This window comes from the organism of the source record quoted next, unplaced genomic scaffold (assembly GCF_019419815.1).
Source record: "Pyrus x bretschneideri cultivar Hongxiangsu unplaced genomic scaffold, Pyrus_bretschneideri_v1 Contig27, whole genome shotgun sequence".
Classification (NCBI taxonomy): Eukaryota; Viridiplantae; Streptophyta; class Magnoliopsida; order Rosales; family Rosaceae; genus Pyrus; species Pyrus x bretschneideri.
The window spans coordinates 4354505-4382483 of record NW_025999579.1 but is presented as its reverse complement, the minus strand read 5'-3'; the positions used below and the strand labels follow the sequence as shown (position 1 = coordinate 4382483).

At 38.2% G+C, this 27979-nt stretch overlaps 5 protein-coding genes across 12 annotated transcripts; 3 read left to right on the top strand and 2 right to left on the bottom strand.

The window, feature by feature from the left end:
- Window positions 1-8090: 8090 nt before the first annotated feature.
- On the top strand, window positions 8091-11699 carry LOC103953000 (anthranilate phosphoribosyltransferase, chloroplastic). Of its 3 annotated transcripts, none has more exons than XM_048587502.1 (10): window positions 8091-8490; window positions 8593-8736; window positions 9931-10092; window positions 10184-10267; window positions 10377-10565; window positions 10662-10752; window positions 10863-10922; window positions 11035-11153; window positions 11246-11380; window positions 11527-11699. In XM_048587502.1, the coding sequence occupies exons 1-10, from the start codon at window positions 8266-8268 to the stop codon at window positions 11536-11538; spliced, it is 1221 nt and encodes a 406-aa protein (XP_048443459.1). In that variant the 5' UTR covers window positions 8091-8265; the 3' UTR covers window positions 11539-11699. The 3 variants fall into 3 exon arrangements, with proteins under 3 accessions (XP_048443459.1, XP_009362988.2, XP_048443458.1); XM_009364713.3 differs by having other exon boundaries at window positions 8092-8478; window positions 11466-11699; XM_048587501.1 differs by having other exon boundaries at window positions 8092-8490; window positions 11466-11699.
- Window positions 11695-13232, bottom strand: LOC103952999. The gene is made up of 3 exons (XM_048587503.1): window positions 12340-13232; window positions 12095-12148; window positions 11695-11802 (listed from the first exon to the last, which is right to left on the bottom strand). Exons 1-3 carry the CDS (start codon window positions 13163-13165, stop codon window positions 11756-11758), a joined length of 927 nt encoding a protein of 308 aa, XP_048443460.1. The 5' UTR covers window positions 13166-13232; the 3' UTR covers window positions 11695-11755.
- Window positions 13233-14239: 1007 nt separating this feature from the next.
- LOC125467851 lies at window positions 14240-16967 on the top strand. 6 transcript variants are annotated; one of them, XR_007259710.1, is made up of 6 exons: window positions 14240-14568; window positions 14949-15053; window positions 15150-15456; window positions 15637-15714; window positions 15800-15987; window positions 16326-16967. XR_007259710.1 is itself a non-coding variant. In XM_048587842.1 (5 exons), exons 1-5 carry the CDS (start codon window positions 14521-14523, stop codon window positions 15931-15933), a joined length of 654 nt encoding a protein of 217 aa, XP_048443799.1. In that variant the 5' UTR covers window positions 14241-14520; the 3' UTR covers window positions 15934-16178. The 6 variants fall into 6 exon arrangements, 4 of the variants coding, with proteins under 4 accessions (XP_048443799.1, XP_048443798.1, XP_048443800.1 ...); XR_007259711.1 differs by having other exon boundaries at window positions 15800-16009; XM_048587842.1 differs by lacking the exon at window positions 16326-16967 and having other exon boundaries at window positions 14241-14550; window positions 15800-16178.
- Window positions 16968-17477: 510 nt separating this feature from the next.
- On the bottom strand, window positions 17478-21449 carry LOC103953002 (U3 small nucleolar ribonucleoprotein protein MPP10). Its single transcript, XM_009364718.3, has 13 exons — window positions 20768-21449; window positions 20609-20661; window positions 20163-20343; window positions 19937-20047; window positions 19673-19810; window positions 19288-19356; window positions 19143-19184; window positions 18925-18993; window positions 18768-18839; window positions 18606-18659; window positions 18340-18481; window positions 17881-17955; window positions 17478-17798 (listed from the first exon to the last, which is right to left on the bottom strand). The coding sequence occupies exons 1-12, from the start codon at window positions 21413-21415 to the stop codon at window positions 17897-17899; spliced, it is 1638 nt and encodes a 545-aa protein (XP_009362993.2). The 5' UTR covers window positions 21416-21449; the 3' UTR covers window positions 17478-17798; window positions 17881-17896.
- A 1012-nt stretch (window positions 21450-22461) lies between these two features.
- Window positions 22462-27687, top strand: LOC125467855. Its single transcript, XM_048587868.1, has 5 exons — window positions 22462-24764; window positions 25237-26220; window positions 26365-26590; window positions 26745-26887; window positions 27103-27687. The coding sequence occupies exons 1-5, from the start codon at window positions 23037-23039 to the stop codon at window positions 27400-27402; spliced, it is 3381 nt and encodes a 1126-aa protein (XP_048443825.1). The 5' UTR covers window positions 22462-23036; the 3' UTR covers window positions 27403-27687.
- The last annotated feature ends 292 nt before the right edge of the window (window positions 27688-27979 follow it).

Genomic DNA, 27979 nt, shown 5'->3' with positions numbered 1-27979 from the left:
CCTGTGGTACTAAATTGATGAGGTCGTAGAACTAGAACTTTAAGATGAAAACGAAATTGAAAACTGAAAAATGCGGGGCACAAGTGTAACAAGCAATACTTAAGAAAATGAGAATTAACTCTTCTCTCATGACGTGGCAGCCAACGTTGTTAGGCTCATGTTTTATTCTTGGTTGAAAGTTAACTTTGTGCTAATGTAATATGAGAAAGTTAAACCCTCTTAAATAAAGAAAGAGAGAATTAAACTCAACATGTGGCAAGTAAACGTTGTCATGTGTGTGAATGAAATATGAGGAAGTTAAACTGTTTTAAAGAAGAGAGTGTCATTTAAACTTAATACGTCGCGGATAATACTGTTAAGAGCGTGTTAATAAAATATGAAGTATACGGCTAGCCAAGACAAACCCAATTAATGAAAGGCTTCATAGATTAATAGTCTCACAGTATTCAATTAATGCTTGATCCCCCATTAGTGTTGTTTGAGTATTAATGCTTGATCCCCCATTAATGCTGTTTGAGTTTTCTTGCATGTGCACATACGTGTACGTTTTGGTTATATTAGCATAACGATTCGTGAAATCTAAGGTAGGTTGGAATCGAGATGCATAAATCTGGCAAAGGATTACGGAGGCGCCTTCGATTTATTTTAAATAATTACATGTTAATTGAGACACTAATTACCAACAATTTGAAGACACTATTTACCAAATGGTACTTGTGTAGAGCCATATCTATTACAAGAAAGACGAGGTAGAAAGAAGATGAAGAATTGAAACATGGTCCGTCAACGAGATTAATTGAGTTGGTAATGATCGTTCTTTTCGCTAGATTAAGGTGTAAGTTCGAGTCTCACAATCTCTTTTAATGAGCGACCTATAAAAGCTAAAAGAATGATTAAGACTCATTTGTAAGTCCTCAAATAAATTTATAGTATGTCTGATCCTGGATGTGGTAGCATAAATCAAAGTTGGATGAGATTTATGAGTCCATCCTTTTAACTCTCTCTCTCTCTCTCTCTCTCATAGTTTCCTCTTCACGCTTGCCCACTTCTCTTTCCTCTTTCACCCTTCTCAACCTCTCTTTCTCTCCCTCTATATAAATCTCAATGCTGTAAATTTTGTAGTTTAAGTGTGATTGTATAAATTCTAAATTATATTTGATTCTAATTATTATTTTCTATATGAACTTGTATTCCTTGAGGACGAAGGATTTCTTCTCCCTCTTATTACTATAAATAAAGGCATTACGTAGGGAAATAACACACACATTCCTCTACACAATTCTACAAACATATCTCTCTCTCTTCTCTCTTTGCCGCCGGCCCCCTTCCCCTTGTCAGATAAAATAGGCCACAACACTCAAGTTATTTTTCATGAATTTTAATTCATGAACAACACTTAATTGGTTGTTATTTTTTAAAAATAGTTCAAATTCTTCTTTGGCGAGAATCAAACCTAAGACCTCTCATTTACAAATAAAGAGAAATACCATTAGACCGTAGTACTAAATAGGTAGTTAAAAAAAGGTAAAAAAATTAAATATTAAATACCTCCTTATTTTAAAATGTAACGAATGTTTTGTTTAAAAAAGGTAAAAAATTTGCAGAGGATTCTTATTTCCTCTTTAAAAGACACCTCCTTATTTTTTTGGTTCAACTGAAAAGCCTCTGTAAATAGAAAAAGGTTTGCACTTTGTGTGCATTTTAAAGAAACTCACAAAATAAAAGGAAAGAATAATTGATTTTTTACCAGCCGAAGAAATGGGAACTGATTTTCCACAAAAGGGAATTGTGTATGTTTATAAATACCACCCAGTTTTTCTCAGACCAATTACTCCAAGGAAAATTTTATTTAAACTCATTTAACCTCTTTTTACATCCAACTTAAAATTTAAATGTGAGTTGTCTTTTTAATCTTATTACATAATTATCATCAAGTGCAAGATGAAATTAACAATAAAAATAAAAGTTATCAACAAACCCACACTCAATATCTAAGAGCTAAAAACAAGCTTTTTATTGATGAATAGTGATTTTCAATTCTCGACCATCAATGCTGAAAGTTGAGAAGATGGGTTTTTGGATTTGCTATGCTTTGTGTGTGGTCATTACCTTTAGGAGTCTAATTGCTTATGATTTGATAGTGTAAAAATTGAGCAAAAAGTAGTAAAAAGAGAAAAGATGACGTTCGTGTAGCTTTCTACGATCATTACAGTAACACTCATGAAAATAAATGAGCATATTATTGGCTAATTGTAGCGATTAGTGTTGCAAGATTTATCCCAAACCTTGTAATATGCTACTGTTTTTTTCTGGATCTCTATTAATACAAACTCGTGTCGTTGCTTTAAAAAAAAAAAAAATGGAATGACACATCTGCTGAAAATTGGTTCATTAGGAAGCCAAAAGTGATGGGGACTGTTATATTAGAATGTTTAGCCCACTTTTTTTTATCGTAATTTGTGGTGGTCTCACAAGATTCATAAACAAATAGAACTCTAGAAAGCTTTCATTCCTTTAAACAAGTAGACACTTCACCAAACTATTTAATTTGGAATTTTATTTTCTAAATGGGTGTAAAAATATATTTACATTTTGAATTAGGTTTGTGAAGGTAGTTTAGGTTGACACACTCCAACCGGAGTCAAGGCATGCTGACTGTCACTCGAAGGTGATGTAACCAAAATGTGAACAAATTAAAATCGAAACTAGAACTTATTTAAACTAATAAAGTGAGTACGCAGTAAAGGGTAGAACCCATAGAATACAAATCTTTAGAGCATAGATGACAAATAGTGCAGTCGAAACTAGTTAAGTACCTAATACACAACGGAATAAGTTCCTACACTTAAATAGGGATATGTCAGAATCGCTGGCTAATCCTTGTACGCCACAGAGTAATTTAGCTAACTAGGACCTGGATGGGCGAAAAACAGAAGGATGAGTGGGCAAAAACAAAAGTTTATAAAATCTATTTATTTTTTGAACATACTAACCTCTCACCATAAAACATGTATAGTTTCTAGAAAATCATACTATGTATAGATATGAAATCAAATGCAATTCAACAGTAAATCCAGAAGCATGCCACAACACAATCTCAACAGTAATATAGGTAAAATTAAGTATTCAATCAATCTATACTAGCACACAAGTCGGAGTCACCTAATGCGACCTGTACGACTATCCTGATGCTCATCAATCTATGCTAGCACATGAGTCGAAGTTGCCTAATATGACCTATACGACAGAACTGGGTGTAATAATATACGCTCTAGTGCTACAATCACCTGAACACTATCGCTAATTGCGGTCACCTACGAGTTGGAGTTGCCTAATGTAACATGTACGATAGGACTGACACCTACTTGGATCCAAGGTGAGTGTGCAGTGCTGAAGTGAGCAGCACGTGAAAGACTGGCCCTGACCCGGGGCGAGCACTAACACCGAGGTGCAGCAATGATGAGAAAACTATATAAATATAAACATGCCATAACAATTTAATAATTCTAGTTAACATAATAAACTTACCTGCGCATCCCGTAAGATTATTTAGTATTTCACAACAGTGCAACATTTCTTCTAACATTATTTAATCATGGCATGATATGCATAAATCAATTCAAAATCATTTATGGAAACTATAAAGTTTATACACACACACACACACACACACGAAAACAAATGCCCCCTCACTGATACGTCGATGGATCATAGCCCCCTAACCTCGCTTGTCCTCGTACGTCCTCAGGATAAGTCTCCCCTATATGCGAAACAACTAATAATAATTAATTAATTAACACATACAATAAAAGCTAGGAAGAACTCCCCATAGTTTGCTCAAACGGAAGATTTAAATATACGAAAACACTCTACACGACGTCACGGACCCGTACATGTTAACCACTCGCCGACGGAGGGCGGATGCCTCGTCACGCGCAGCTTAGTCCATGGCCACACCCGCGGACATGCTTAGGTCAGAGCTGACAGAAGCCAGGGAAGATTCCGTTAGAGTTGACGAAATATTTCGTTAAATAGTAACGGAACTTAACAACGTTACCTGATGCCGTTAGAATATTCCGTCAACTTTGACAGAATATTCTTCGTCTTCTCTGGTGAGCCTCGTTGTCTGCTGCCGCATTATCAACGATCTTTATATAGAATTGAAGCCCATGATGAATAGAACAATATTTTACCTTCCAAAAGTCCAAAAATGGCTGGGAAATAACCTGAAAAATCCTTGAAAGGTTTGGCCTAAACTTAAACTCCTCGAACTCGTTTGTTTCAACGTCAACTCGACTCCAAACTTAGTCTGGGGACCCTAGGGAGTTGTGTAAAAGCTTCCCCACGACCTAAAACCTTTTTAAGTTGGCCTGAAACTCGTCAAAGCAAAACCCACTGAGTTGGACCTTTCGAGTTGATGGGTCAAAGCTCGGTCATTTCACCATCGGCTGGTACGGCTGGGTTTGTGGGTTCGAGATGAGTACAATGGTGGAGTTTGTGAGCTCGATCTGTGATTTTTTGACGAAGGTCCTTGTTACAGAGAGGAGAGAGTTACGAGATAGAGAGAGTGAGAAGAAGATGAGAGATACTGAGAGAGAATGAATGTGTTCTGATTGGGGGTGAGAAGTGACATACAATGTTTATAATTGGTTGAGTGAGAGTGAGGGTGAGTTTGATTGGTGAGGGGGGATTTAGGGAAAAACAAGCGAATGTGAGGGTTTTAGGGATTGTGATTGGTGAATGTGTGAAGAAAGGGGACGTTGATGAGCCCAAATTGTATACTTATTTTATCTCGAAAATTACATTTACTTGTGATATATTGGATTCAAATGTAAGCAATTACATGTCATTTGTATTTTTATGGCTAAAATAAGATGATGGAGAAATATATCATAACTCTTTGATCTTTAAAGCTAGTCAAGTGAGTCTGGTACTTATTTTAAATGACCATTTATCTAGTGCTCTAACTATTTAACCATTTGTTCATTTGAAATATTAAAAGCCAAGACCACCATGTGCTAATTGATTTCAATGTGAATTGGATGCAGGATGAGAAATATAGAAGAACATGTGGCCACAAAGCTCACGAAAGTTTGCTCTTATCGTTTCATCTGCATAGAAGAGAGAGAGAGAAAAAAAAAACTGATGTTATCTTATTAAATTCTAAGGAGCAATCAACAACAAGTAAAAGGCACGAGATTGTGTATTTCTTCATTGAGAAATAAACGGAGGTGTGTAAATGCACAAAGTGGCCATCAAGGAATTCAATTGTTATGTCTTCCTTTACTGTCAACAATAAATCGATGTTAAGTATTCATTGGTTACGGAGAATGAAAGAAGGAAGCTAAGGGGAAAGACAAAAGAAACCAAAAGGAACAGCTGGAGTCAATTGGCATTAATTTGTAGATAATTGGGGCTACTCATTATGGAAGAAATGAATGAAAGAGAGAAGAAGAAAAGGAAGAATAAGACAAGCAGAAGAAGGAAGCAAAAGTGGGCAAGACAAAAAATAAAAAAAGGGCTGATTAATATAGTTAATTCGCTGGTCATTATTCATTAAAGAAAAAGAAAAAGAAGAGGACTTAAAGAGAGGCAAATTGATCATCATTCAACAAGAAAAGAAAAGGGGAAAAAGGTTGCGGCATGTAGAGATCAAGGGGAAGAAGGCAACGGCAAAGCAAGAGATTTTCAGGCTTTTCTAAACTTATGTTTCTTTTAATTTTATGAATTCAATAATATTTTCGATTATGTTTCGGAACTAATTTCTTTTCGCTAGGGTTACGATGTAGCCTAACTATGAATTCTTAATTTCTCAGTTTAATTATTTATGAAGTTTCATTCACTTTGAGTATCATTTTGCTGTGCTTATGAGCTTGATTTTAATCTTAGTGATTGACCACCACTTTGGTTTGAGTTGAATATATTTGATGCGAGTTAACACAAATGCCATGTTGTTAATTCGGTTTTAGTGTCTTACAAATGGTACCATGAATTCCTTGATGTAGATGTCATACACTAGGTTTCATGCTGTCTATTAAGTAGTTCTCAAATCATTAATGAACTCGTGTTGTTTAGTAATCTAGATGCCATAGATTGTTAGCACATATGAGTATACATAGTAATATAGATGCCATGGATACTATATGAATTAGAGGAACTAGACCGTCAAATTGGATGATTACTCATTAATAATTAACTGTAGGAATTAAGTTGGATTGGTTATGATGAATCAGATGCTCTAATGTTTTTCGCAATTGATTTATAATTTGATTTTTTTGTTGTTCTTGTCATTTATTTAAGCTCATTTGATTTTTGTTTACATTTACAATTTCAAAGTTCTTTCTCAAATCATCAATTTTTCCATTTCAATTCAAATGCAATACAAATTAAGTTAGATAATTAGAATTATTTCAACCTTAGTTGGAATGATCTTGTGCTTGCCTACTATACTACTTAACGATTCATACACTTCAAGCATTAAAATTTGGACTTAATTGGGTTGATTTCGGTTAATCTAATTTTGGCAACAGACACGGATCCCATTTTAAAAGGAGCTAAAAGATAAGGTTTTGTACAAGTGAAATCCGACGAAATCTAACGTACCCTATCAAAAATAGTAATTTCCTACACTAATAAATTAGCACACCCGCGAGTACAATTTCACCCATTGTTAACACATTTTAACTAGATGTAACTTTTTTATTACAAGTCCGTTTCAAGCCTAACTCACGCTCGCACGTTCGTAACGAGTACCATTTAATTACGATAACAAGAAAAATAATTAAAAGCCGAATAACCACGTTCACGTCACTTTGCCAACAAGGACATAAATGTCAATTTACACACTCGGGGAGAAATTACATAAAAAATCAAGGACGGGTCGTCACATAAGTAGTAAGTTTGGGTTTAAAGAAATATTAAATTTTTAATTAAAAATGGGGAATTGTTATTGGTATTCCAAAATTCTCATTCTACACTTCAAATTTTCTATATTTAGAAAGAAAAATATACTTGTGAGGAGTGTAGAATAAAAATTTTGGAATGTCAATAACACCTCTCTAAAAATAATATAAATATAAAAAGTAAGTTAAGTGTAGAAAAATGTGATATGAGATCAAATAAAATTTTTGTGGCTCCAATTTCCCAAGACTGAAGCTTTGGAGAGCAAAAGTCCCCAAAGTCACCAGATTTCGCTCAATTTTTATCTGGGCAGTTGGATTTTCGTCTTCGAAATTGAAATTTATAGACATTGTAGGACTCTTCTCAGTTCCAAAATCTCAGAGGCTTTGCTGCCATGGCAGTTTCAACGCAGCTCCAATCTGTGACCAGTCTTGCTTCGTTGACTCACCGCACTAAGCTCGAATTCCGAAGTAGCTCCAATCTGTGACCAGTCTTGCTTCGTTGGCAACGGATCCCATTTAAAAAGGGAAGGTGGATTGTCTACTCTCTCATTTTCATACTCTCCTCGTGCCTTTCTGTTTGTGTGGTTACGATTAAATCACGTCAATATTTTATATTCCTATTACTTTTTGTTTTATTATTTCTATAAAAAATTAATATAAAATGTTAACGTGACTTAACCGTGACCACACATTACAGAAAACATAGGAAGAGTATGGAAATAGAAAGGCATACAATCCACCTCCTTAAAAAGGAGCTAAAAGATAGGTTTTGTACAAGTGAAATCCAATGAAATCTAAAGTACCCTATCAAAAACAGTAATTTCTTACACTAATAAATTAGCACACCCGCGTGTACAATTTCACTCGTTGTTAACGCATTTTAACTAGACGCAACTTTTTCGTTACAAGTCTGTTTCGAGCCTAACTCACGCTCACGCTTCATAACAACGAGTATCATTTAATTACGATAACAAGAAAATTAATTAAAAGCCAAATAACCACGTCCATGTCACTTTGCCAACAAGGGCATAAATGTCAATTTACACACTCGGAGAGAAATTACATGAAAAATTAAGGACGAGTCGCCACATAGGTAGTAAATTTGGGTTTAAAGATATTTTAATTCTTTAATTAAAAATAATATGTATGCAGAAAAGAAGTTGGGTGTAAAAATATTCTATGTTCAAATAAAATTTTTGTGGCTCCAATTTCCAAAGACTGAGTCTTTGGAGAGCGAAAATCCTCAAAGTCACCAGATTTCACTCAATTTTTATCTGGGCAGTTGGATTTTCGTCTTGGAAATTGAAATTTATAGACATTGTAGGACTCTTCTCAGTTCCAAAATCTCAGAGGTTTTGCTGCCATGGCAGTTTCAACGCAGCTCCAATCTGTGACCAGTCTTGCTTCGTTGACTCACCGCACTAAGCTCGAATTCCGAAGCAGCTGCTGCATTCCTTCAGTTATCAGAACAGAGCAGAGAAGCTCAGCTGCTGGCCGTGTCAATGCCGTGCTCTCCTCCGCGCCCAGCGTTTCTGAGAAACCAAATTCGAAGCCGCAGATAGCTTCTTTCAGTGAGGTGACAATTGGGGTTCTTTAAATTTTAAAATTTTCTGTGGATTTTGTGAATTTGAGTTTTTGTTTTGGGGGAGAACATGAATTGGGTTGTGAGATTTTGGTGTGGTTTGTGCAGTTGATCGAGTCTTTGATTAGTCGGGTGGATTTGACGGAGGAGGAAGCTGAAGCGTCGTTGGAGTTCTTGCTGGATGGTGCCAATGAGGCTTTGATCAGCGCGTTTCTTGTGTTGTTGAGAGCCAAAGGAGAGACTTATGAAGAAGTAAGTATTCTTTTTTTTCTTTTTTTTCAAAGAAACTTTTGAATTTTGAGTAGATCAAATTATATGGTTGCAGTTCTATGTGAATGCATCCATTCTCACGCATGGGCCATTCTTTTACTTGTGTTTTCGTCGTGGACATATTATTCGTTACTGAAGCCAATCTAGAATCTAGAATCCGTTCGGAAATCGATTTTATTTTGTTTTCGTCGTGGACATATTAGAGAACTGTGAACTTTTGTTTGTGAAATTTGTGAACTATATAGTCTACATTGACAGTAATTGTTGGAAAGGCTACTTTTTCCTCCCTTCTGTGCATCTATCCGTTCAGATTTGATTGAGTTAGCCGTCATAAGGGTGAGTGAAGTTTCGGTATCTAAATGTACAGACGGATTCTTTCAATGGGATTTTCTTCTGTGCTCCTCTGTTCTAGGAAGCAGGGACCTTTTTTCATTTTTAGTCAGTCATGTGAAAGACCGTGGTTTGATATTCTTACAGGAGCCGAGATCTAAGATCATAACTAATCCGGTTCACAGGATCTGATTGAAAAGGCTTACCTCGTTAATTTGAAAATTGCTTGCAATGCATGCAATACTTTTGTCTTGAATAAGTATCTTAGCAAGGAATACTGACTGCATAATGGCATATTTGGAACAAAGTAGAAATCAGCGAACTGGTGATTGAATGTGTAAGTTACTACAGAGCCTCGTCTAGGAAAAATATGAATGTTTTTTTTTCTAATAATAAGCATCCATGTGATAAGTTGATAATCACAAGGAAAATAAACTATTTTTCATTAATCATTTTCTCCCCCAAATGATTGTATTACATCATAATTTAAAGGAAACAAAGATAAGGGAAGCATAAATGAATTACAACTAATTTCTAAGTAATTAAAAGTGCACTGCCATTATCATTCCAATTCCAAAGCATGTGAGCAATTTCCAAGTTGTATGCTTGCTCCCGCATCACTTTCTGTTCCGAGGGTGCATGATAACAGCACTTGGGTTGATAGTTTTTCTTCTGGTTGTGCCATCTTATTAGTTTGTTGGTCTGTTCTGCATTTGTGGTGGATTGGTTTTTTCAGGGTGTTTCCATTGTTTTTCTGATCTGATCCTGTTGTTTCGGTAGGTCAAGTACACCGTTATATAGCTTATTTCCTGGATAATTATTTTAATGGTTATTATTATTAAACAGATTGTGGGATTGGCAAAGGCAATGATGAAGCACAGTTTGAAGATAGAAGACTTAGGGGATGTGGTTGACATTGTTGGAACTGGTGGTGATGGCGCAAACACAGTAAACATTTCCACAGGGGCTGCAATACTTGCTGCAGCTTGTGGTGCAAAAGTTGCAAAGGTAACATCCATCTATATTGATATTGTGATATTTTTGTGTTTTGTTTCTCTTATCAAAGTTAATACTATCAGACAATTGTTTTGTATCTCAGCAAGGAAGCCGTTCGAGTTCCTCTGCATGTGGAAGTGCTGATGTATTAGAAGCTTTGGGGATAATAATTGATTTGGACCCTGAGGTTGGTGCACTAAATATTTTATTTTTAAAATGTTCAAATAAATGTGCAGTTGTGATCTCAAATTTGGCCAGACAGATGCTCATTCAGGTTGGGATTGTTCTTGAAACAGGGGGTAACTAGATGTGTGAACGAAGTAGGCATTGGCTTTATGATGGCACCCAAATATCATCCAGCAATGCATATTGTTCACCCTGTCAGAAAGAAACTGAAAGTAAAGACCGTGTTTAACGTATTGGGACCCATGTTGAATCCAGCAAGAGTACCTTTTGCTGTTGTTGGTGTATACAAGGATGACTTGGTGAGTGTTTATTCTTAGAATTTTAGCATTAACGATGGTAACTTGGAGAAGGTTGGACTTTACACTATTACTACTGAGCTGCATGTATCTGGATAGGTCTTAAAGATGGCCAAAGCTTTGCAAAGCTTTGGAATGAAGAGAGCATTAGTCGTTCACTCCAAAGGCTTGGACGAAATGAGTCCACTTGGTAAAATTCCTTTTTTATATTAGATTACGTCTGAGCTAATACAATATCATCACAATTTTTCTTCTAGTTTAACATAAAGCCTCACTTTTACGTGATTGATTTGAATATAGGACCCGGGCATATCCTTGATGTAACTCCTAATAAGATTGAGGAGTTCTCCTTTGATCCATGTGAGAATCTTATCTCTAGTTTTCAACTGTTGATTCTTGTGCTTATAGTTCGTTGGATGATTTTTCGCTCAACTCAATGTTCTCATCAATTCGTAATTTTCCCTGTATACAGTGGATTTTGGAATTCCTCGCTGCACCTTAGATGATTTGCGGGGTGGAGGCCCGGAGTATAATGCTGATGCACTAAAGCGTGTATTGTCAGGGGAGAAGGGTCCCGTTGCAGATGCATTTGTATGTTCCCTTGATCGTTACAACAAAATATGAACTTTGTCACCTTCTTCCTATGTTTGATAAATCTACTCATTACCAAAACTATTGGCCAGATCTTAACCGCTGCAGCAGCTCTCTTGGTCAGCGGTCGGGTGAACACCTTAGCTGAAGGTATCTCTTTGGCTCGTGAAACACAAATGTCAGGGAAAGCTATTAGGATCCTTGACCAATGGGTAGCTATCTCCAATGTAAGTGGTCTGGCCATGTATTCGTATCTTCATTTTATGATTAAACGTATCAATTTCGTTAATCCGCTTTGTTTAATGACTGCAGACAATGATTAAGGATACAATTATTTACTAAGGACGACGTCTGGTACGTGTTTGGATATCAGATTCGACGATGAAGACCCGTTGTAGAGTCAACGCAGTTGAGAGAACAAAATAAGGTGAAGGGTTGTATTTTGTATAATTACTGTTCTCTGTGTTTTCATTCTGCCTCTGCAACTCGAAAACCAAGTGTAGTTTATGAAACAATGGAAGCAAATAAGTTTCAAAGTTATGTTTACATCACTCTCTCTCTCTCTCTCTCTATGCATACATATGCTAAATTCGATATCCATTTCAATAATGTTTCTTTGTAATCCAAGCTAGTATACACAACAGTAATCCTGCAAAAAAAAAAAAACTCACTAATATTCAGAGACCAAAGTTATATCATTCGAAAATTTGCATGTGTACAAGGTTGCTAAAGGGGTGAGATATCCACACACTTTTTTTCACTTCTCACACACCTTTCTAATTTTAGGCCGTTGGATCAGATGAATTAAAGAAGATCAACAGACAGAAATTAACAAAGGGTGTGTGAGAAGTAAAAAGGGGTGTGTGGATGGCACACCCTATTGCTAAAATGACAAATTTGACACGAATCGTTGTACAATAATGATGAGCAGAAGAAAGTACCTCTCAATGTGTAACTCTCCACCATAGGGTATGTTCTTGTTGATGCCGATTTTACTGCACACCAGACAGAACGATCATCAATTAAGTTATGCACTAATAAATGACTAGGCGAGCAGACTAGGATCGCATAGTCGTCTCTTAACGCTCAAATACGAATACGCTTATTCGTAACTTAGAATAATTTAAAATATACAGATTGCGTAGTTAGGTCATAGAAAGGAGAATCATGGTGGGGGATGTCTAACCGGAATCACAATTTGATGTGGAATTGAAGCTCCCACACATACACAATTGCTTAATGCCATCGGTACCGTAACCGCACGTGCCTCCGGTTGCCTCACACGCTCTACAAAACTGATCATTTTCTTGAACAGAATACTTCACTCGGATACCATAAGACCACCCGTGGGCCCCATCGAGCTTCAGTGGGGCCAGATTGTAAGCACTGCTATACCCTTGACACTGAAGCTTGGTGAGATTAACGGCCTTGATGGCCTCAAACGGCACTGCACAGCACTCAGGTGGGCCCGACCCAAACCAGAAGCCCACCCTCCTATGGCCCAACGAATTCCACGCTGGACAACCATAGTACTCCTCGCAACTCATGCCGGAAACGTTTCTGCATGGCAAGTGCTTCCCCGGAAAGCCTTGGAAGAGCGGCGACTCAGCCGAGCAGCCGATCAGCATGAACACGTTGTCGGTGGTTGGGGTCATGTACGGGGCCCGCCATTGCTCGACGGAGAAGCCGTTGCCCTTGGCACCTAGCACTATGTTGTCGCATGTTGACATGTGAGGGTCGTGTAACGTGAGGGCTTGGTAAGCGTAGTCTATGTCCAAGACTCTGTAAGATCCCGAGCTGATGTGAAACATGAGCACATCGTTGATGCAGTATAAGAGATCTCGAAAGCCCGGGTGGCCGCAGCCGGAGTGGACGGCGAACGGGTAATCTACGGTGAGGTTTCCGCAATACGATCTGCAGGTGTTGGCCGAACTTGATGGAAGAAACGAAGAAAATATAAGACAGAGGAAGCTGGAAATTATGAACATAGTTGTTGTAGTATTGCTACTCATGGATGCAAGTGAGAGAGAGTTTTGAGTGAGATGTGTGGTTAGTGATATGAGTGACTTTGTGGATAATGCAAATGAATGATACCTTGCTTGGATGATTTGAGAAATATTTCAGTGTGTCGAGAACATGATCTGGTACACCAAATGTTATAATATAAGTGATTGAAATTGTTTTTTTTTAAACATTCACTTACTTGTATTATAACATTTAATATATCAAGTTGTATTTTCTATTGACTAAAAAATCTCTCTTTGCTTGAATGATTTGCGTTAAGAATACCTTTTGGTGAATTGTTTATGGGTTTTGCTCCTCTTTTTGGTTGGAGAATTATTTGTTTTTAAAACTTTAGTGTATGCTTTTGAAAAATTGAAATATTGCAGAAGCTTTAGTTTGCTTTTGGGTCATGGGAGGGTAATAAAATTGCACGAAATGATTCCGATGGGGTTGCATTATGTTCCATTGTTTTTTGCTTTTCCATGACTACTTAACAAAGAAGTTGAAATAGAAGCATATGAAAACTAAAAGGTGATATTAAAGCCAATGCTTGTGTCCACTTATTCTTTCACTTATGATTAATGAATTTTTAATGTCTGAATATTATAATCGAAATCGTTTATTCTCTTCATATCTGCAAAAAAAAATATTCAAATTGGAGATCGTTTAGTCATCCATACGTGTTAAACCAATCAAAGATTTTAGTAACGAGTAGCATTCTTATGATGCACCGTCCATTTGTTTTATGCTATGAATGATTAAAAGCTCCAAACTGAATAATTTTTTGCATATATGGTCTATAGATGATAAAAAGAATGAATAGTTTTGATTTTGATGTTCGGACGGTAAATATTCATTAATAGTAAGTGAGAAGACAAATAAGTTATTTTATGAAGGATACAAGCATTATCCGAGATGAAAGTACTAACAACAATTTCTTTCTACAACGTAAATTAACCATGCCCAATCAAAGTTTACCACGTGGATAATGAGCTTTGATATGGCTAAAATACTCTTGATGGCGTGAACAAACCACCGGCTCAACCCTAATGCCAAACGTCTGAAGAAGAGAGAAGAAAACGACGCGTCGTTTATTGTGATACTCACTTTGACTATTGGAGTGAAGTTTCCACGTGCCACCGCACGCGAGCGAGAAAATCTGGCGGTGGCGGTGACTCATTACCACCGTCCGCATTGCCTCTTACCTTGTGTTTGGCTGCCCTGAATAACAGTAACTCTTGACTGCATTCAGCTTTCTATCTTCTGTTTGGCTGAGAATTTTCTCGGAAACCAAACACCATAGTGTTATAGAAGGCCCTCTTTCTCTTTGGATGGTTCATGTAAAGAGCATACTGTTTGATAAATGGAAGCTCCCGAAGACCTCGTCTCAAACGTAATGGATCATCCTTTGGTAACTTTACTTGCTGAAAATCCTTTCAAAAATTCAACTTTTCTGCTATTCTGATATGATAATTCTCCAAAAATGTTAAATTTATGATCATCATTTCTGGGTCAAGTTTATGATCATTGATCTTAGCGTAACTCGTTTAATTGGGTCCTCAAAAAATGTTAAATTTATGATCATCATTTCTGGGTCAAGTTTATGATCATTGATCTTAGCGTAACTTGTTTAATTGGGTCCTCAAAAAATGTTAAATTTGGAGAATTTGAAACTTGGGTTCGATTTGCTAAATCTTATTGGAACTTGGGGTTTATCATATTCGAAATGCCCACCATGTGTTTGTTGAAATTCCTGTTAGAGTGACGATGGCATTGTTTTCTTTGAATTAGCATTCTCCGAAACTAGCAGGAACTGTCAACTGGGGCACGGCGACTGTCATCGGAGTGTTTGCAGGCTTGTTTTACGGTGGTAGCAAGGAAGCAGCTGCTTCAGTTGTAAGTTTGTATCTAAATTAACAATGTTCCCAAGTGCTTGTTTAATGCTTTGTGGTTATTCGTGATAATGTTTGAACAACTGAGGTGTTTGATTAGTGTTGTAATCTTCGAAAAGATTGGATATCGACAGACATATTTGATTGGCAGAGCAAAGATGCAGAAGTAATGTTGAAGCTGGGGAGCACGCCAGACAAGCGTGAACAATATCGTCTCATGAGAGATGCAATGGAGAAAAGGTTCATTCGTGTCACTCGGGGCTCGATAGTTGGTGGAGTGCGTCTTGGATTGTTTACTGCAACCTTTTGTGGTATACAGAATCTGTTTGCCGAGAAGAGGGGCGTGCACGATGTTTTCAATGTTGTTGGAGCCGGATCAGCCACTGCTGCTACGTTTGCTCTAATAAGTATGACTCATATCTGATCTTTGGGCTTCTTTTCGTTAACTGGTTGTTGTCATTGGGTATGTGCCAAAGCATCGACTTCTGAATTGATGCTTATGGCCCTTTCAGAATGTTGAATTAAAAGTAATTCAATGGAATGCAATGTCTTCTCATTATATAACATTTGGTTCCTACTTGAACCAGTGCCCGGATCATTGGCTTGGCGAGCAAGAAACGTGATGTTGGGTGCTGCCCTAGGGGCGGCGTTTGGTTTTCCACTTGGTAACACTTTCAACCATGTCATTTTCCAAGTGTACTTTTAATCGATCATATAGTCGCTAACATGGGTTGATGTATGTCGTGGCAGGGTGGGCCCATTTGAAGCTGGTAGAGAAGGCAAATGAAGGGAATGCGGCTGCACATCCTGATTCAGATCAAAGAGAAGCAAGGAGTGGTGTTGGCACTGCAATTGACAGGCTGGAAGAAAACTTGAATAAGTAGAACAGAAAATTCTGCAAGGCAAGACCTCCCCGTTGTCCCGTGCCAAAAGAGAAGGTTGAAAATTCGAGAAAAAGTAGTAAGATGAGCTAAAGAACTATGCAGTACTTTTTTTTTAACGTGTTTTCAGTGAAAATTTATTGTTTCTTTGTTAGGAAAATGAAGAACCGTTGCTTACCACATAATGTTATGATAATTGCAAACACAATCATGGATTTGAATCTGTGATTTATCTTTGTTTTGGTTTACAACTATGTTCAAGCAGAATTAATTAGGTTTTGTTTGATCTTCTTTGCATTAATTCCCTTTCCATGAATAATTTCTACTTAAACACCTGCGGAAAGATATTCAAAATGAAAGTTTAATCCTGAAACAATCTACTCCATCGTGGACAGATCATCACTCCACTCCGATCCTCCGATCAGTTCTGAGTTCAGTCGACTACAGCGAAGTTTGATACGGTTCAAAAGAGTGAGCAAATGGCTAGAGTGAGCAAATGGTTGTAGCAGCCACTCAACAGCAGCGTGAATCCTCCGATCAGTTCTAAGTTCAGTCGACGGCAGCAAAGTTTGGTACGGTTCAAAAGAGTGAGCAAATGGCTAGAGTGAGCAAATGGTCGTAGCAGCCAGTCGACAGCAGCGTGAATCCTCCGATCAGTTCTAAGTTCAGTCGACTACAGCAAAGTTTGATACGGTTTGTTCTCATAAATTTGCACTGAAATCAACTGACCTGACCATCTTTCCTTTCTATGATTCTTCACTCACTCTGTCCAGACATAAAAGGTTTCAACCCATATGAACAATGTACGTCTTCCAGATTTCCACCGTTGCCTTCCACTGATGCTCAGCCGCATTCCCGACATCCGGATTATTCAATATTCTATGATCTGATGAAGAAGAGAGCATCCAACCCGAGTTGAATTGCCTTCTTGTTTAATACCACTCGCTTTCACCTCCTCCAAATGTTTCTTAACCACACTGCATATTTTTTCTTCATAATTTTGAATATCCATCCGGTAATTTAACGCATTGGTTGGAGATGCTCGTGTCAAAGTATTGTCTCTTAAAAGATGAATTTCAGAGGGCAGCAAGTAAGATGCAGTTAGAGACCGAAGGTTTTGTACTTAAAACTGAGATCCAGGGTCGATAGACCTGTGAATGGGTCATCCGACCCAACCCGTTAAGCTAATGGATCATCCGAACCTGACCCGTTAACAATTATTATTATTATTATTATTTTTTGCATAGAGTTTATTTTTTGTTTTCAAGACTTGACTAAAATTACTAAAACATCAACTAATGAGTGCTAACGGGTTGACTCAAAGTGACCCGTTATTTAACGGGTTCATCCATTAGCGATCCGATCCGTTAAGTATCCACCTAAATACTAATATTAACAGGTCGGGTCGGGTCGGGTTAACGGGTCAGGTTCAAAATCCCAGGTCTAGTCGAACGTACTTTGATATTGGGGGATCAAAAGCTTGAACACCTCAAAGATGAAGTTCAGAAAGTTTGGGCAGGTATGTTTTCAGTTTACATGTAAAGATATATATTAGTAAAACGCCTTCATTACCTAATGCAATATTTTTCATCACAAAATTGATTTACGTCCCGATTTCTTCGTCATGGAAAGTCTAAACTACAATTTTGTATTTTGAGCTATTCCAGATCCAATGCAATCCACCCAAAAAATGAATTCGTCAACGTAGAAATTGTTTGCAGATGGGTTGTCGTTGCAACCAGGGGACTCGAGACGCCATTTTTGCTCAATCCCCCAATCCCTCGTCTTCTTTCTTCTCTTCTCTAATCAATCAATGAGTCGCGACCATGGCGTAAGTTAACTTAAGCACATTTCATTATCCTTCTTGGCTGCAACATACAGAACGGTTAGAGCCGAGAAGGCAACACTACTCAAACTACGAAAGCATTTTCATTCGTTTGTGGAGAGCACCTTGCTGTATAACGGCTTATTTCACATCCTTCAGGCTGTCCCGGGGCTTCTTCATCGCCCTCTTTACTTCCCTAGCTGTAATGTTGTCCATAACTAAAGGTGAATACTAGGAAATAAAACTAGGATGAACAAGAAGATATACATTACAAGAGTAAAATAAATGCTACTACACGTCCAATTGAAAGACAATCCTAGACATATTTTCTTCAGCAGGTCATTCGACCAGACGATTATTCAGCTTGTGCGGAACATAAGCTGTCATCTGGCCGAAAGAGTCGAATGTTCCTAACCACCAGTAACCCCAGGATAACCATGGGGGCACTAGTGGTTACGAACTACCCCTTTCGTGGGGCATGCCTAGGTTTGAGCTTCGCTTGTAAGGCCACAAGTCTTTGTCACCCAGAAGAAGAAAAGAAAACGGAAGAGTGGATAATCTAACTTTTTGTCGGCCAAGCTAACCTTTAAATTTCCTTTTCTTGTTAGCTCTCCTCCGCTTTCTCTCCGCCTGTGTAAGCTCTGTTTCTTCTTTGATGTCACCTTTGCCGGAAAACACTTCCTCAGGAGCCAGCATTGCCGCATCAGACACGGCCACAGGTGCAATCTGCCCAATGAAGAGATATCACACACTTCAGTTATGACTGTCGACTTTATACTAGAAAAAGTAGTATTTTTCAAAGGATTCATGAGAACCCTTTTTTATAAAGGAACTGTAGAGTTCACATTACCTCTTCCATTGCTAGAGCAGGGACATTGGCTTGTACCGACATATCCTCGATAACCTATCAGATAGCGTACATCGAGTCCAAGAAAAAACAATTCACAAACTACAAAAGTATGCACTGCATGCATGTAAATAAATAAATAAATTTGACGACTGGGAAGCATACAGGTTTTGGACTGAAGTGGAAATGAGAGAGAGCATCCAACTTCAAGCAAAGTTTCTTGAACAGCTTGTTTGCCTGATCAAAGATAGCGACCGCAAGGTTAGTAAATTAGCACCTTTAGGAACATAGAAGATAGAAGATAAAAGATAAAAGCATGCACCTCGTCCTTCTGTTTGTCTGTTAACGACAACGGAGCAGAAGCCAAATTCGTCTTTTGAACATACTCTTCCTGCAGAAAATTGAACAACAAAAGATTGTTATGTTTCTCAATTAGATTTTAAGATGGACGGAAATCCAGCTTAAGGAGATCAAAACTTGGAAGTGGAAGCATGTTGGGCAGCTTGTCAAGTGATGCATTTTGCATCAGGAGCACCATACCTCATAGACGTCAGCTAGACCCTTCTTGCTCTTATTCTCGTCCTGCACATTGAACAAAAAGGATCAGACAAATTGAACAAGTTGCTTCATTTAAGAAACAATGGATCGAAATTAGAACGCAAATATAGCAAAAAACAATGCTTACCAACTCTTTAAATTCTCTTGGTGCTTTAGAGGGTAAAGTAGGAGCCTTTTGAACATCATCAAACCGCCCCTATAAAAGACATTAACTGCAGTTTTAGAACTGGTTCTGTTCCACACACACACACACACACAGTAGAAGAAACAAGCAACAATATAAATCAAATGGTGACAGAAGAAATAAAAATTGCCCATCGAAAAAGTATGAGAATTAAATTTCTTTTCTGACTTATAGGGATCAATATAAATTGTCGAAAACTTTCAAGTGGAGGTGAGCGATCAAAATGCGGTTCATAAAAAATAGCTAACTTTGAACTGAACATTTTAGATAAGAAAAAGATGGCAAGAAAACAAAGCCCCGGAACGTATTCACTCAAGATGTTGTTTACCTCCTCGATCCTTTTCTTGATCATATCCTCAATTGATGTTGTAACCTCCTCTGTGATTACTGGGGCAGGTCTAACATTGTGTTCAAAATCCAGATCAACTTCTAGCGCGCTATTCTTTGGCCTTGTCGCTGCAGTTACCTGTCTCCCAAAGCCACAATCGATATATGTAATTCATTTAAAGATAAATGGTATCATGACAATGACATAACTAATACGAACTATTGTCCGGCAAGAAAAAAAGAACTTTAGAAACAGAAAAATTACCTCTCCCTGCATGATCCAGCTTTTTGGCTCCAGATTTGCTTTTTCCATCTGTTCTATTTGCGATTGAAGCTTCTTAAGCTTCTTTTCATGGGTCGACAGGGCTGTTTGCTTCTATATTATAAAAATATGAAAACAAATGAGATGAAACTCCTTTTGAAAATATGGAGAATCTACAACTGCAAGACCATGTTCTCAAATTCCATTACACTGCTTGGTTTGAAAGTACCTTGTCATCTCCTTGTTCATTTTCACCTCCTTCTTCTTGATCATCTTCATCTTGATCATCTTCCTCCTCGTCTTGCTCATCTTCTTCTCCATCGTTTGTCCCCAAATCTTCTGATTCATCAACCAACTTTGATCTCCGTTTAGAAGGCTTTTCCTTTTTTCCTCCATAGAAGTCTTCATATCTGTCACACGCAAGCAACGGCTAAGCTTAAGCATATACTAATAGAGACATACATGCTCACAATACATATTCACAGATGAATCACACATAATGGATGCACAGACAAAGAAATAACTAAACTGCATACGGTATACCAGAGAAACAAATGCGGATGAACCATAAATTTGCAATCAATTACTGACTGATCCATATGCATATAATCAACAATCGTACAATAAACATAGAAACGAAAAGCAAGCAATTTGGACAAATGATAAATGTAGCACCTTGCAAACTTGTCTTCATCATCCTCATCGTCGCCAATGGCCAAATCTCCAAGCTAAATTGGCAAAACAAGATCGAGTTAGAAACCGAAAAAGACATAGCTTTCAGCGAAATTCATAGAACCAAAACCCAACAAACATAAAATTCAAGCACGTCCTCACCCCTTCATCTTCTTCATCCTCGTCGTCACCCCTTCTGTTCTTTTTCTTCTTATCAGTCTTATCTAGCCCATATTCCATCGCTTCACTTTCCTCCAAAGACTTCTTCAAATCCTTTATCTTGAAAAACCCATCCTCTATCGCATTATTACCTTCCCCTTCGCTTTCACTTTCCTCTCTCTCCTCTTCATCCTCTCTATCTACCTCCTCACTCTCACTCCCTTCTTCTTCCTCCTCCTCCTCCGCCTCCTCGTCGTCACCATCGTCGTCAAATCCATCCAATTCCTCGTCAAAGCCCCCGATTTCCGCCTTCAAACCCTGGCTCCGAGCTTCCAGAACCTTCTCCTCCCCTTGCACGACCACCTTCAGCGTATTAATCTCGTCCGGGTTCTTCTCAAACCGCTTCAAATCGCGGCGGAGGTTCGAGATGAGCGGCTGCGATTGGAGGTCGATTTGCTGCCATATCTGCTCGGCGTCGAATCCGTCGACCAAGAGCTGATCAAACGGCGATTTGGGCGTGAAAGGCCTGATGGAGGAGAAGAGGCCCTGCAGGGCGGCTCGAGCCGTTTGAGAAAGCGCGGGGCTCGGCGCCAGTAGCTGCGTCGGTTCTGTGGCTTTCAGGGAGTTCAGGGCGTCGCTATTGATCGCCATGGATGGAGCACTTGTGTTCTGTTTCTGACAGCCGGTTCGGGGTTTAGGGTTTTAGACGGGAGGGAGCAGCTATTGTCTACGTGTCGATATCTCATTCGCTATTAATTTGAAAATATTTGGCCACTGTAAACATAAAATCAAAAACGAAATATTTTGCCTTTGTTTTTTAGGAAAACTAATTAAAAGACTTTGAAAACTTTAAGTCAAAATAAAAGGTAAAATAAATAGTACCAAGATTATCCTTTTAGTATAAAAATATAATTTTTCGTTAAAATAAACAGTATCGAGAGCTTTTCATTAAAGTTACCTTGTTTTTTTTATAGAATATTTTGCCTTTGTGATCCATTCCCTTTTTATGAAATCCTAAAAAATTACAAAATAAAAAATACATATATAAATCTTTAATTTAGTAGTATTTCTCTTTTTAATGTCGAAAATAGATTTTAAAGTTGTACTTTTGAGAAGTAATATGCACAATCAATCATTTACAAACAAGTGACTAGTTTTTTTAACCAACGTAGTGAATTTGAGTAGAAAGATAATTTTGTCAGATATTAAGTGAGAATTATCACGCTGGCATGTCATCAATTTTACTAAATAATATTGAATTAGCATCTTAAATAGCAAAAAATCAATCACATATTAATTTGATTGAACAACCAAAGATATGTGAAGAACCAACCACAAGAAAGGTTTATGGCTTCGTACATTTAAACAATTGATGAAGGAGACATGAGAATGGTAGGTGAGAAAATAAGAATTGTCGCAGATATGGAAGTCTCGCTATAAAATATTCAAGAAATCAAGATTAAAAAAATTGTGAATTACTCTACATCTCTAACGCTCATAAAACAAGAAAACTCAAACTTAGCTGGCCGTCTTCACCTAAATTGTTTGAGTTTTTGTTCTTTTAGAAAATAAAAAATTTAGATGAGATTGTCTTTGAGCAAAACATTCTGAGTGTAGAGTAAGTTTCTCTCATGTGCAGAAGTTTTTCAGTGTGCCCGACACACGGCCTGCTACACCAAATGTAATAGTACAATTTGTTGAAAACTTGAAAAGAAAATATTTCAACTAATTGTATTATGACACTTGTATTGTACCTTGTTTATCAGCACACTAAAAATTTCTCTCACCTAAAGATAATATGTGTAAATTAAATTAATGTTTTATGATAATTTTATAATCAAATAGTTCAAAACTCGTTCTCTACTGTATAAATGAAAAAAAAAATTACTGTAAATTTTTTTTTATAAAAAATAAAATAAAACCATAGAAAATCGGCATGGAGAGCAAAAGAGGCTGCAAGTGCATATCTATCATTTTGTATTACAGGTTAAACCAGTCACACACCTCCACACCTGAAACGGAAAAAAACTAAAAAAAACTAACTTCGTCTTCTTCTTCAATTCTCTCTCTCCCGCCACTTATTCAATCCTCTGCAACCAAATCTCTGATGCCAAACTCACTCCACAATCTGGGCTTCCATCAACTGCGCTAACGTCCATCGGAGCTCCACCTCCCAATCCAATCACAACCGTCGTTTCCTGTCAGGTCCACTCTCTCTCTCTCTCTCTCTCTCTCTCTCTCTCTGAATTTCATAAATTTCGAACTCAAATTTATGATTCATTCAATCCCGCTCGATCCCAAATCGGACGGTGTTGGTGACGGTGGCAATTTCGATGGCGATGTTTCGCCCCGATCGCCTCCGCCGCGCTACTCCTCGTTCGGGGAGTCCGAGTACGAGCGCTATTGTAGCACCAACTCGATGATGGGCACGCAGAGCATGTGTAGCACAATCACGGTTTTCAATGATTTCCCGGAGCCCGAATTCGGGTCTCTGAAAAGTTCGGGACTTGGGGAGGAGAGTGGTGGTTTGGATAATATTAGTTTGGGAGGGAGGATTGAGAGGAATCGAGAGGATCGGAGAGTTTTGAGTAGTGGTAGGATTGAGTTTGGGAAGGAGGGTGGTAGTATTGGAGGACGGGGGACTGCGAATTACGGGTCTAGTGGGTTGGAATTGTATGGCAATGAGGATGGTGGTGGAGCTCATGATGTGGATGAATTGATGTCTTGGAAGCTTGAGAGTGGATCATCGGGTTTAAGGGGGGGTTTGGATGTGAAGTATGGTTCGGATAATAGTGAGGAGGACAGTGAAAAAGGTATGGAAGGTTGGAGGGGAGTTGTGGGAAATGATAGTGTTGGAGTTGGTGTGGCTGCCCAAGAGACCAATGATTCGAAAGAGGTTGGAATTGGGAACCAGTTTGTACCCAAAGTTGAAGAATTTGATGGAGGAGGGATGGGTAGGAAGGAAGGGGTGACCTCTAATGAGTATTCAGAGGACGAGGGGTCCGTGTACAACTATGGTTTTGATGATGAGTGCAAGAGTGGTTTTAGTCAGCAGAGAAATGTCCACCATTATCAGCAAGAAAAACCCCAGAATGAAAATCCGTTTCTTATTAACACATCTGTAGCCTTTGGTTCCGATGATTGGGATGATTTCATGGAAGAGACTGGAGGAAATAACTTAGATTCTTTCACGAACATATTTGAGGACCAGAGAGGACAGAAAGTTGAAACCAAAAGGAAAGTTTCGAATTCCACTTCCATCACTTCAGTTGAGCATCAGAATGCATGTCAAATTGAGCAAGGAAATGACTTGACAGATGTGCAGCCTGGATGCAAACAAGTTCAAGCTGATAGTAAATCGGTAGAAAATGTTAACAGTTCCACGAAGCTAGCTAGTTCTCCAAGTTTTCTTGAAACCGATAGAGTAGAAGATGTGAAGGACACTCCTGTGGCCAGTTATCAAGTTCAAGCTGTTGCTGATTTGGTTGAGTTTACCAAAAGTTCTTTTACTACCCTGACTGGTTTTCAAAATGTTCAAGAACCAGAGCTAGAAGATTCAAGAGATATTCCTTCGACAAATAATCAAGTTCCAGGTTCTGACAAATCAGCAAAACATAATAAAGATTCCTTGGTTGGCAATGTCCTTGAACTTCAGCCGGATCCACAAGCAAAAGAAATTCCTGACAAAAAGGGTTTGAGCATTTTGGATAATGGTGTTTCTGATGTGCATACATATATGAATACTGGGGAGGTCCTTGGGACTGATCACGGCCAAGATTTAGAAAAGAAAAAGTTGGGGACTTTAAAAGTTAAATTGGACCCCCTTTCGGATTTCTCAACTAATCAAATTAGCATCTATTCAACCAGAACTTCTGGAAATATGAAGACAGAGTTCCTTGAGGACCATAAGCCAAGTACACTGCCATCAATTTTTGAAAATAATACTACGAAAAGTCCTGTTTTAGAAGATATCCTTGAAGAATATGCTATGCCAGTTAAGGTTAGTCATGCTCAATACACTTTTTCTTTTGGGTGGCACTAAATTATTGTAATTCAACTTAACTATTTTTTGCATTTGATTGGTCTAAGCCATGTGCGATTTCATGTCTCTGTGAATATTGAATGCATATTGTGCTTGTTGTGATACTCCAAGAAGTATCTCTGTTTTTATATTCTGTCCAGTTCTTGGTATTCAGGAAACATATAGCAGTGTTTGTCTTCGAAGAATTTCAAGTCTTTACTCGGATGGTAGCTTATATTATACTCTTATTCAATCGTGAGTGGAGCTTACCGGTGCTTGTTATCAGCAATGTGTGTATATTACTTGTTGTACCACCTTTTGCAAGTGAATAGCTGGTTAATGACATTTGTAGTTATATGCTATGACGGCCTGATTTTATCCGTATAAGAATATTTTTGTGTCTCTCTTTTAAGTTGTTTGTATCTCATTTTCTGTATTGCTAATGCTGCAGATGGATAATTTTGAGCTTAATGAATTCTATGATGAGGTTGTTAATGAAATGGAGGAAATTCTGCTCGACTCTGCTGAGTCCCCAGGGGCAAGGTTCACTCATGGCAACAGGTTCTTACAATCACAGCAATCTCTGCTAGTAAGAGATGGTGGGTCGACTGCTTCTACTTCTGGTACAGATGATGCTCATTTGTTCAATCAGCATTCGTTGAGAATTGATGGGGTCGAAGTGGTGGGTGCAAGGCAGAAGAAGGGAGATGTCTCATTTAGTGAAAGACTGGTGGGAGTTAAAGAATACACTGTGTATAAAATAAGAGTATTGAGTGGCGAGGATCAATGGGAGGTGGAACGTCGATATCGCGATTTCTTTACACTCTATCGTCGATTAAAAACATTTTTTTCTGACCACGGCTGGGATCTACCTTCTCCCTGGTCTGCTGTAGAAAAGGAATCCAGAAAGATTTTTGGAAATGCGTCTCCTGATGTTATTGCAGAGAGAAGTGTTCTCATCCAAGAATGTCTGCAGTCCGTTCTCCATTACAGGTTCTTTTCCAGTCCGCCGAGTGCATTAGTATGGTTTCTCTCTCCCCAAGATTCAGTTCCTAGCTCCCTGGAATCATATGCACCTGAGTCTCTAACTAGAAGAGCAGACACAGAAGATATATCCACTTTGGGAAAAACCATATCACTTATTGTTGAAATTCGACAATCCAAATCTTTGAAGCAGATGCTAGAAGCACAACATTATACTTGTGCTGGATGCCACAAGCATTTTGATGATGGAAGGACTTTGATGCAGGATTTTGCACAGACACTAGGATGGGGCAAGCCTCGACTTTGTGAATATACTGGTCAATTATTTTGCTCTTCGTGCCATACAAATGAAATTGCAATCATACCAGCAAGAGTGTTGCATAACTGGGATTTTACTCAATATCCTGTTTCGCAATATGCTAAATCTTATCTGGATTCTATACATGACCAGGTACTATGAAGACTAGCACACCTTTGTGATTAAATTATGTATATGTTATGTCAGTGAATTGCAACTACATGAGTAAGCAATATACTGACATATTTTTAACATTTTACATCCAACTTAATCTTTATATGATCATTTGTTTTGCAGCCCATGCTCTGCGTCAGTGCAGTTAATCCCTTCCTTTTCTCGAAGGTTCCAGCATTGCTTCATGTTATGGGTGTGAGGAAGAAAATGGGAACCATTCTTCCTTATGTTCGTTGCCCATTCCGTAGGTCAATCAACAATGGATTCAGGTCTCGAAGATATCTTCTAGAAAGCAATGATTTTTTTGCACTGAGAGACCTCATTGATCTTTCCAAAGGAGCCTTTGCAGGTTGGATTCTAGTAACAAGCTTTATCTCATATCATGCATGTCTGTTTCTTTCTTATAACGGAAATAAGACAGATTTATGAATTTACCTGTGATAGCCCGACCTGATATGTACGTGTGCACATATATATTTTTTGACGTACTATCTTTGTGGCAGTGCTGCCCGTGATTTTGGAGACTGCCTTGAGGAAAATTCTGGACCATATAACGGAGCAGTGTCTCATATGCTGTGATGTGGGAGTCCCCTGTGGAGCACGACAAGCATGCAGTGACCCTTCATCTCTCATTTTCCCCTTTCAGGTGGGCATCAGCAGTACTATTATACAATATATGGTTCCTGTTCATGTGGATAACAAGACCTTTCGTGTTTGTCTGTATTTCGGTTCTTATGTGTTCCCTCATTTTGCAAACCAACTGAATATTTTGTTTCCCTTACCAGGAACCCTTGAATTCCATATATTGCGTGATGAATTAGTAACTGTAGTTGTTATAATCTGACTAAAAGTTATTGGCAGGAGGATGAAATTGAAAGGTGTCCGTCTTGCGAATCAGTATTCCACAAGCCTTGCTTAAGAAAGGTCATGGACTGCACTTGCGGGGCACGCCTCAGGGAAGACGAACCAGCACAGCCTATTAAGAGGGCAACCTCCGGGGTCAGTGCTGAGATCAGTGGACTTCTGGACTTGTTTGGGGGAGGGTCAGGTTCCGGATTACTCTCAGGTCTATTTTCGAAGGTGAAGCCAGAGAAGCTAAGGGAACATAAAGACAGCGACAACGTTGTTTTAATGGGTTCGTTACCAAGCACTTCTTTATAATCACCTGCATCTGCATTGTGTTTTATATATTCATTTTGGCTTCTTTTGAAATATGGAAATTTCATTGTTTGCACCTGGTATTGAATAATCAAAGGACAACGGGCCAACATTGTGTAGCTAAATCCTTAAGGTTGGACAAGAATATATTCTTGTTTGCTGGTCCTTGTATTGTAAATCAGACATTTCAATTTAATTTTAGGTAAATCTAGCACGTTTGAGTTGCAGCTCGATTGTTGTAATGTTAGCGGTAAAACCCGCCCCTTAAATATTGTCATTTGGGTGAGATTCTTCGGTTTCACTGACCATGATAGGCACATAACTTTATACAACTGGTTCTGTTCTAAAAATTAAGAAAGGATGCTTAGACTTGTTAAGGCACCCGCCTAACCCGCCCAAACCCGCCTAGGTTGCGACTCACTTGGACAGAAAATAGATAACTTTTATTATTTTATTTTTTTTCAATAAATTGTAAGAGACTTGTTGAATACTTAAATATATTATATGTTTGTTCCCCATGTTTTCATTATGTTCCAATATTTTATAATATATATGTCATTATATTTTGTAGTTTATGATG

What these genes read in the sequence shown, in the direction of transcription:
- LOC103952999 (XM_048587503.1), bottom strand. Translation starts at nt 13,165, where the DNA reads ATGAGTAGCAATACTACAACAACTATGTTCATAATTTCCAGCTTCCTC. An exon ending in CACATCAAATTGTGATTCCG is followed by an intron (nt 12,149 to 12,339) that starts GTTAGACATCCC and finishes TCTGGTGTGCAG; the next exon opens with TAAAATCGGCATCAACAAGA. An exon ending in GGAGAGTTACACATTGAGAG is followed by an intron (nt 11,803 to 12,094) that starts GTACTTTCTTCT and finishes TTTTTTTTGCAG; the next exon opens with GATTACTGTTGTGTATACTA.
- LOC125467855 (XM_048587868.1), top strand. Translation starts at nt 23,037, where the DNA reads ATGATTCATTCAATCCCGCTCGATCCCAAATCGGACGGTGTTGGTGAC. An exon ending in TGGATTCTATACATGACCAG is followed by an intron (nt 26,221 to 26,364) that starts GTACTATGAAGA and finishes TTTGTTTTGCAG; the next exon opens with CCCATGCTCTGCGTCAGTGC. An exon ending in TTCCAAAGGAGCCTTTGCAG is followed by an intron (nt 26,591 to 26,744) that starts GTTGGATTCTAG and finishes TCTTTGTGGCAG; the next exon opens with TGCTGCCCGTGATTTTGGAG.
- LOC103953000 (XM_048587501.1), top strand. Translation starts at nt 8,266, where the DNA reads ATGGCAGTTTCAACGCAGCTCCAATCTGTGACCAGTCTTGCTTCGTTG. An exon ending in AAGGAGAGACTTATGAAGAA is followed by an intron (nt 8,737 to 9,930) that starts GTAAGTATTCTT and finishes ATTATTAAACAG; the next exon opens with ATTGTGGGATTGGCAAAGGC. An exon ending in GGACGAAATGAGTCCACTTG is followed by an intron (nt 10,753 to 10,862) that starts GTAAAATTCCTT and finishes ATTTGAATATAG; the next exon opens with GACCCGGGCATATCCTTGAT.
- LOC125467851 (XM_048587841.1), top strand. Translation starts at nt 14,521, where the DNA reads ATGGAAGCTCCCGAAGACCTCGTCTCAAACGTAATGGATCATCCTTTG. An exon ending in AGGAAGCAGCTGCTTCAGTT is followed by an intron (nt 15,054 to 15,149) that starts GTAAGTTTGTAT and finishes GTGTTTGATTAG; the next exon opens with TGTTGTAATCTTCGAAAAGA. An exon ending in TGCTACGTTTGCTCTAATAA is followed by an intron (nt 15,457 to 15,636) that starts GTATGACTCATA and finishes TACTTGAACCAG; the next exon opens with TGCCCGGATCATTGGCTTGG.
- LOC103953002 (XM_009364718.3), bottom strand. Translation starts at nt 21,415, where the DNA reads ATGGCGATCAATAGCGACGCCCTGAACTCCCTGAAAGCCACAGAACCG. An exon ending in ATGAACAAGGAGATGACAAG is followed by an intron (nt 20,048 to 20,162) that starts GTACTTTCAAAC and finishes TTTATAATATAG; the next exon opens with AAGCAAACAGCCCTGTCGAC. An exon ending in CAAGAGAATTTAAAGAGTTG is followed by an intron (nt 19,185 to 19,287) that starts GTAAGCATTGTT and finishes TTCAATGTGCAG; the next exon opens with GACGAGAATAAGAGCAAGAA.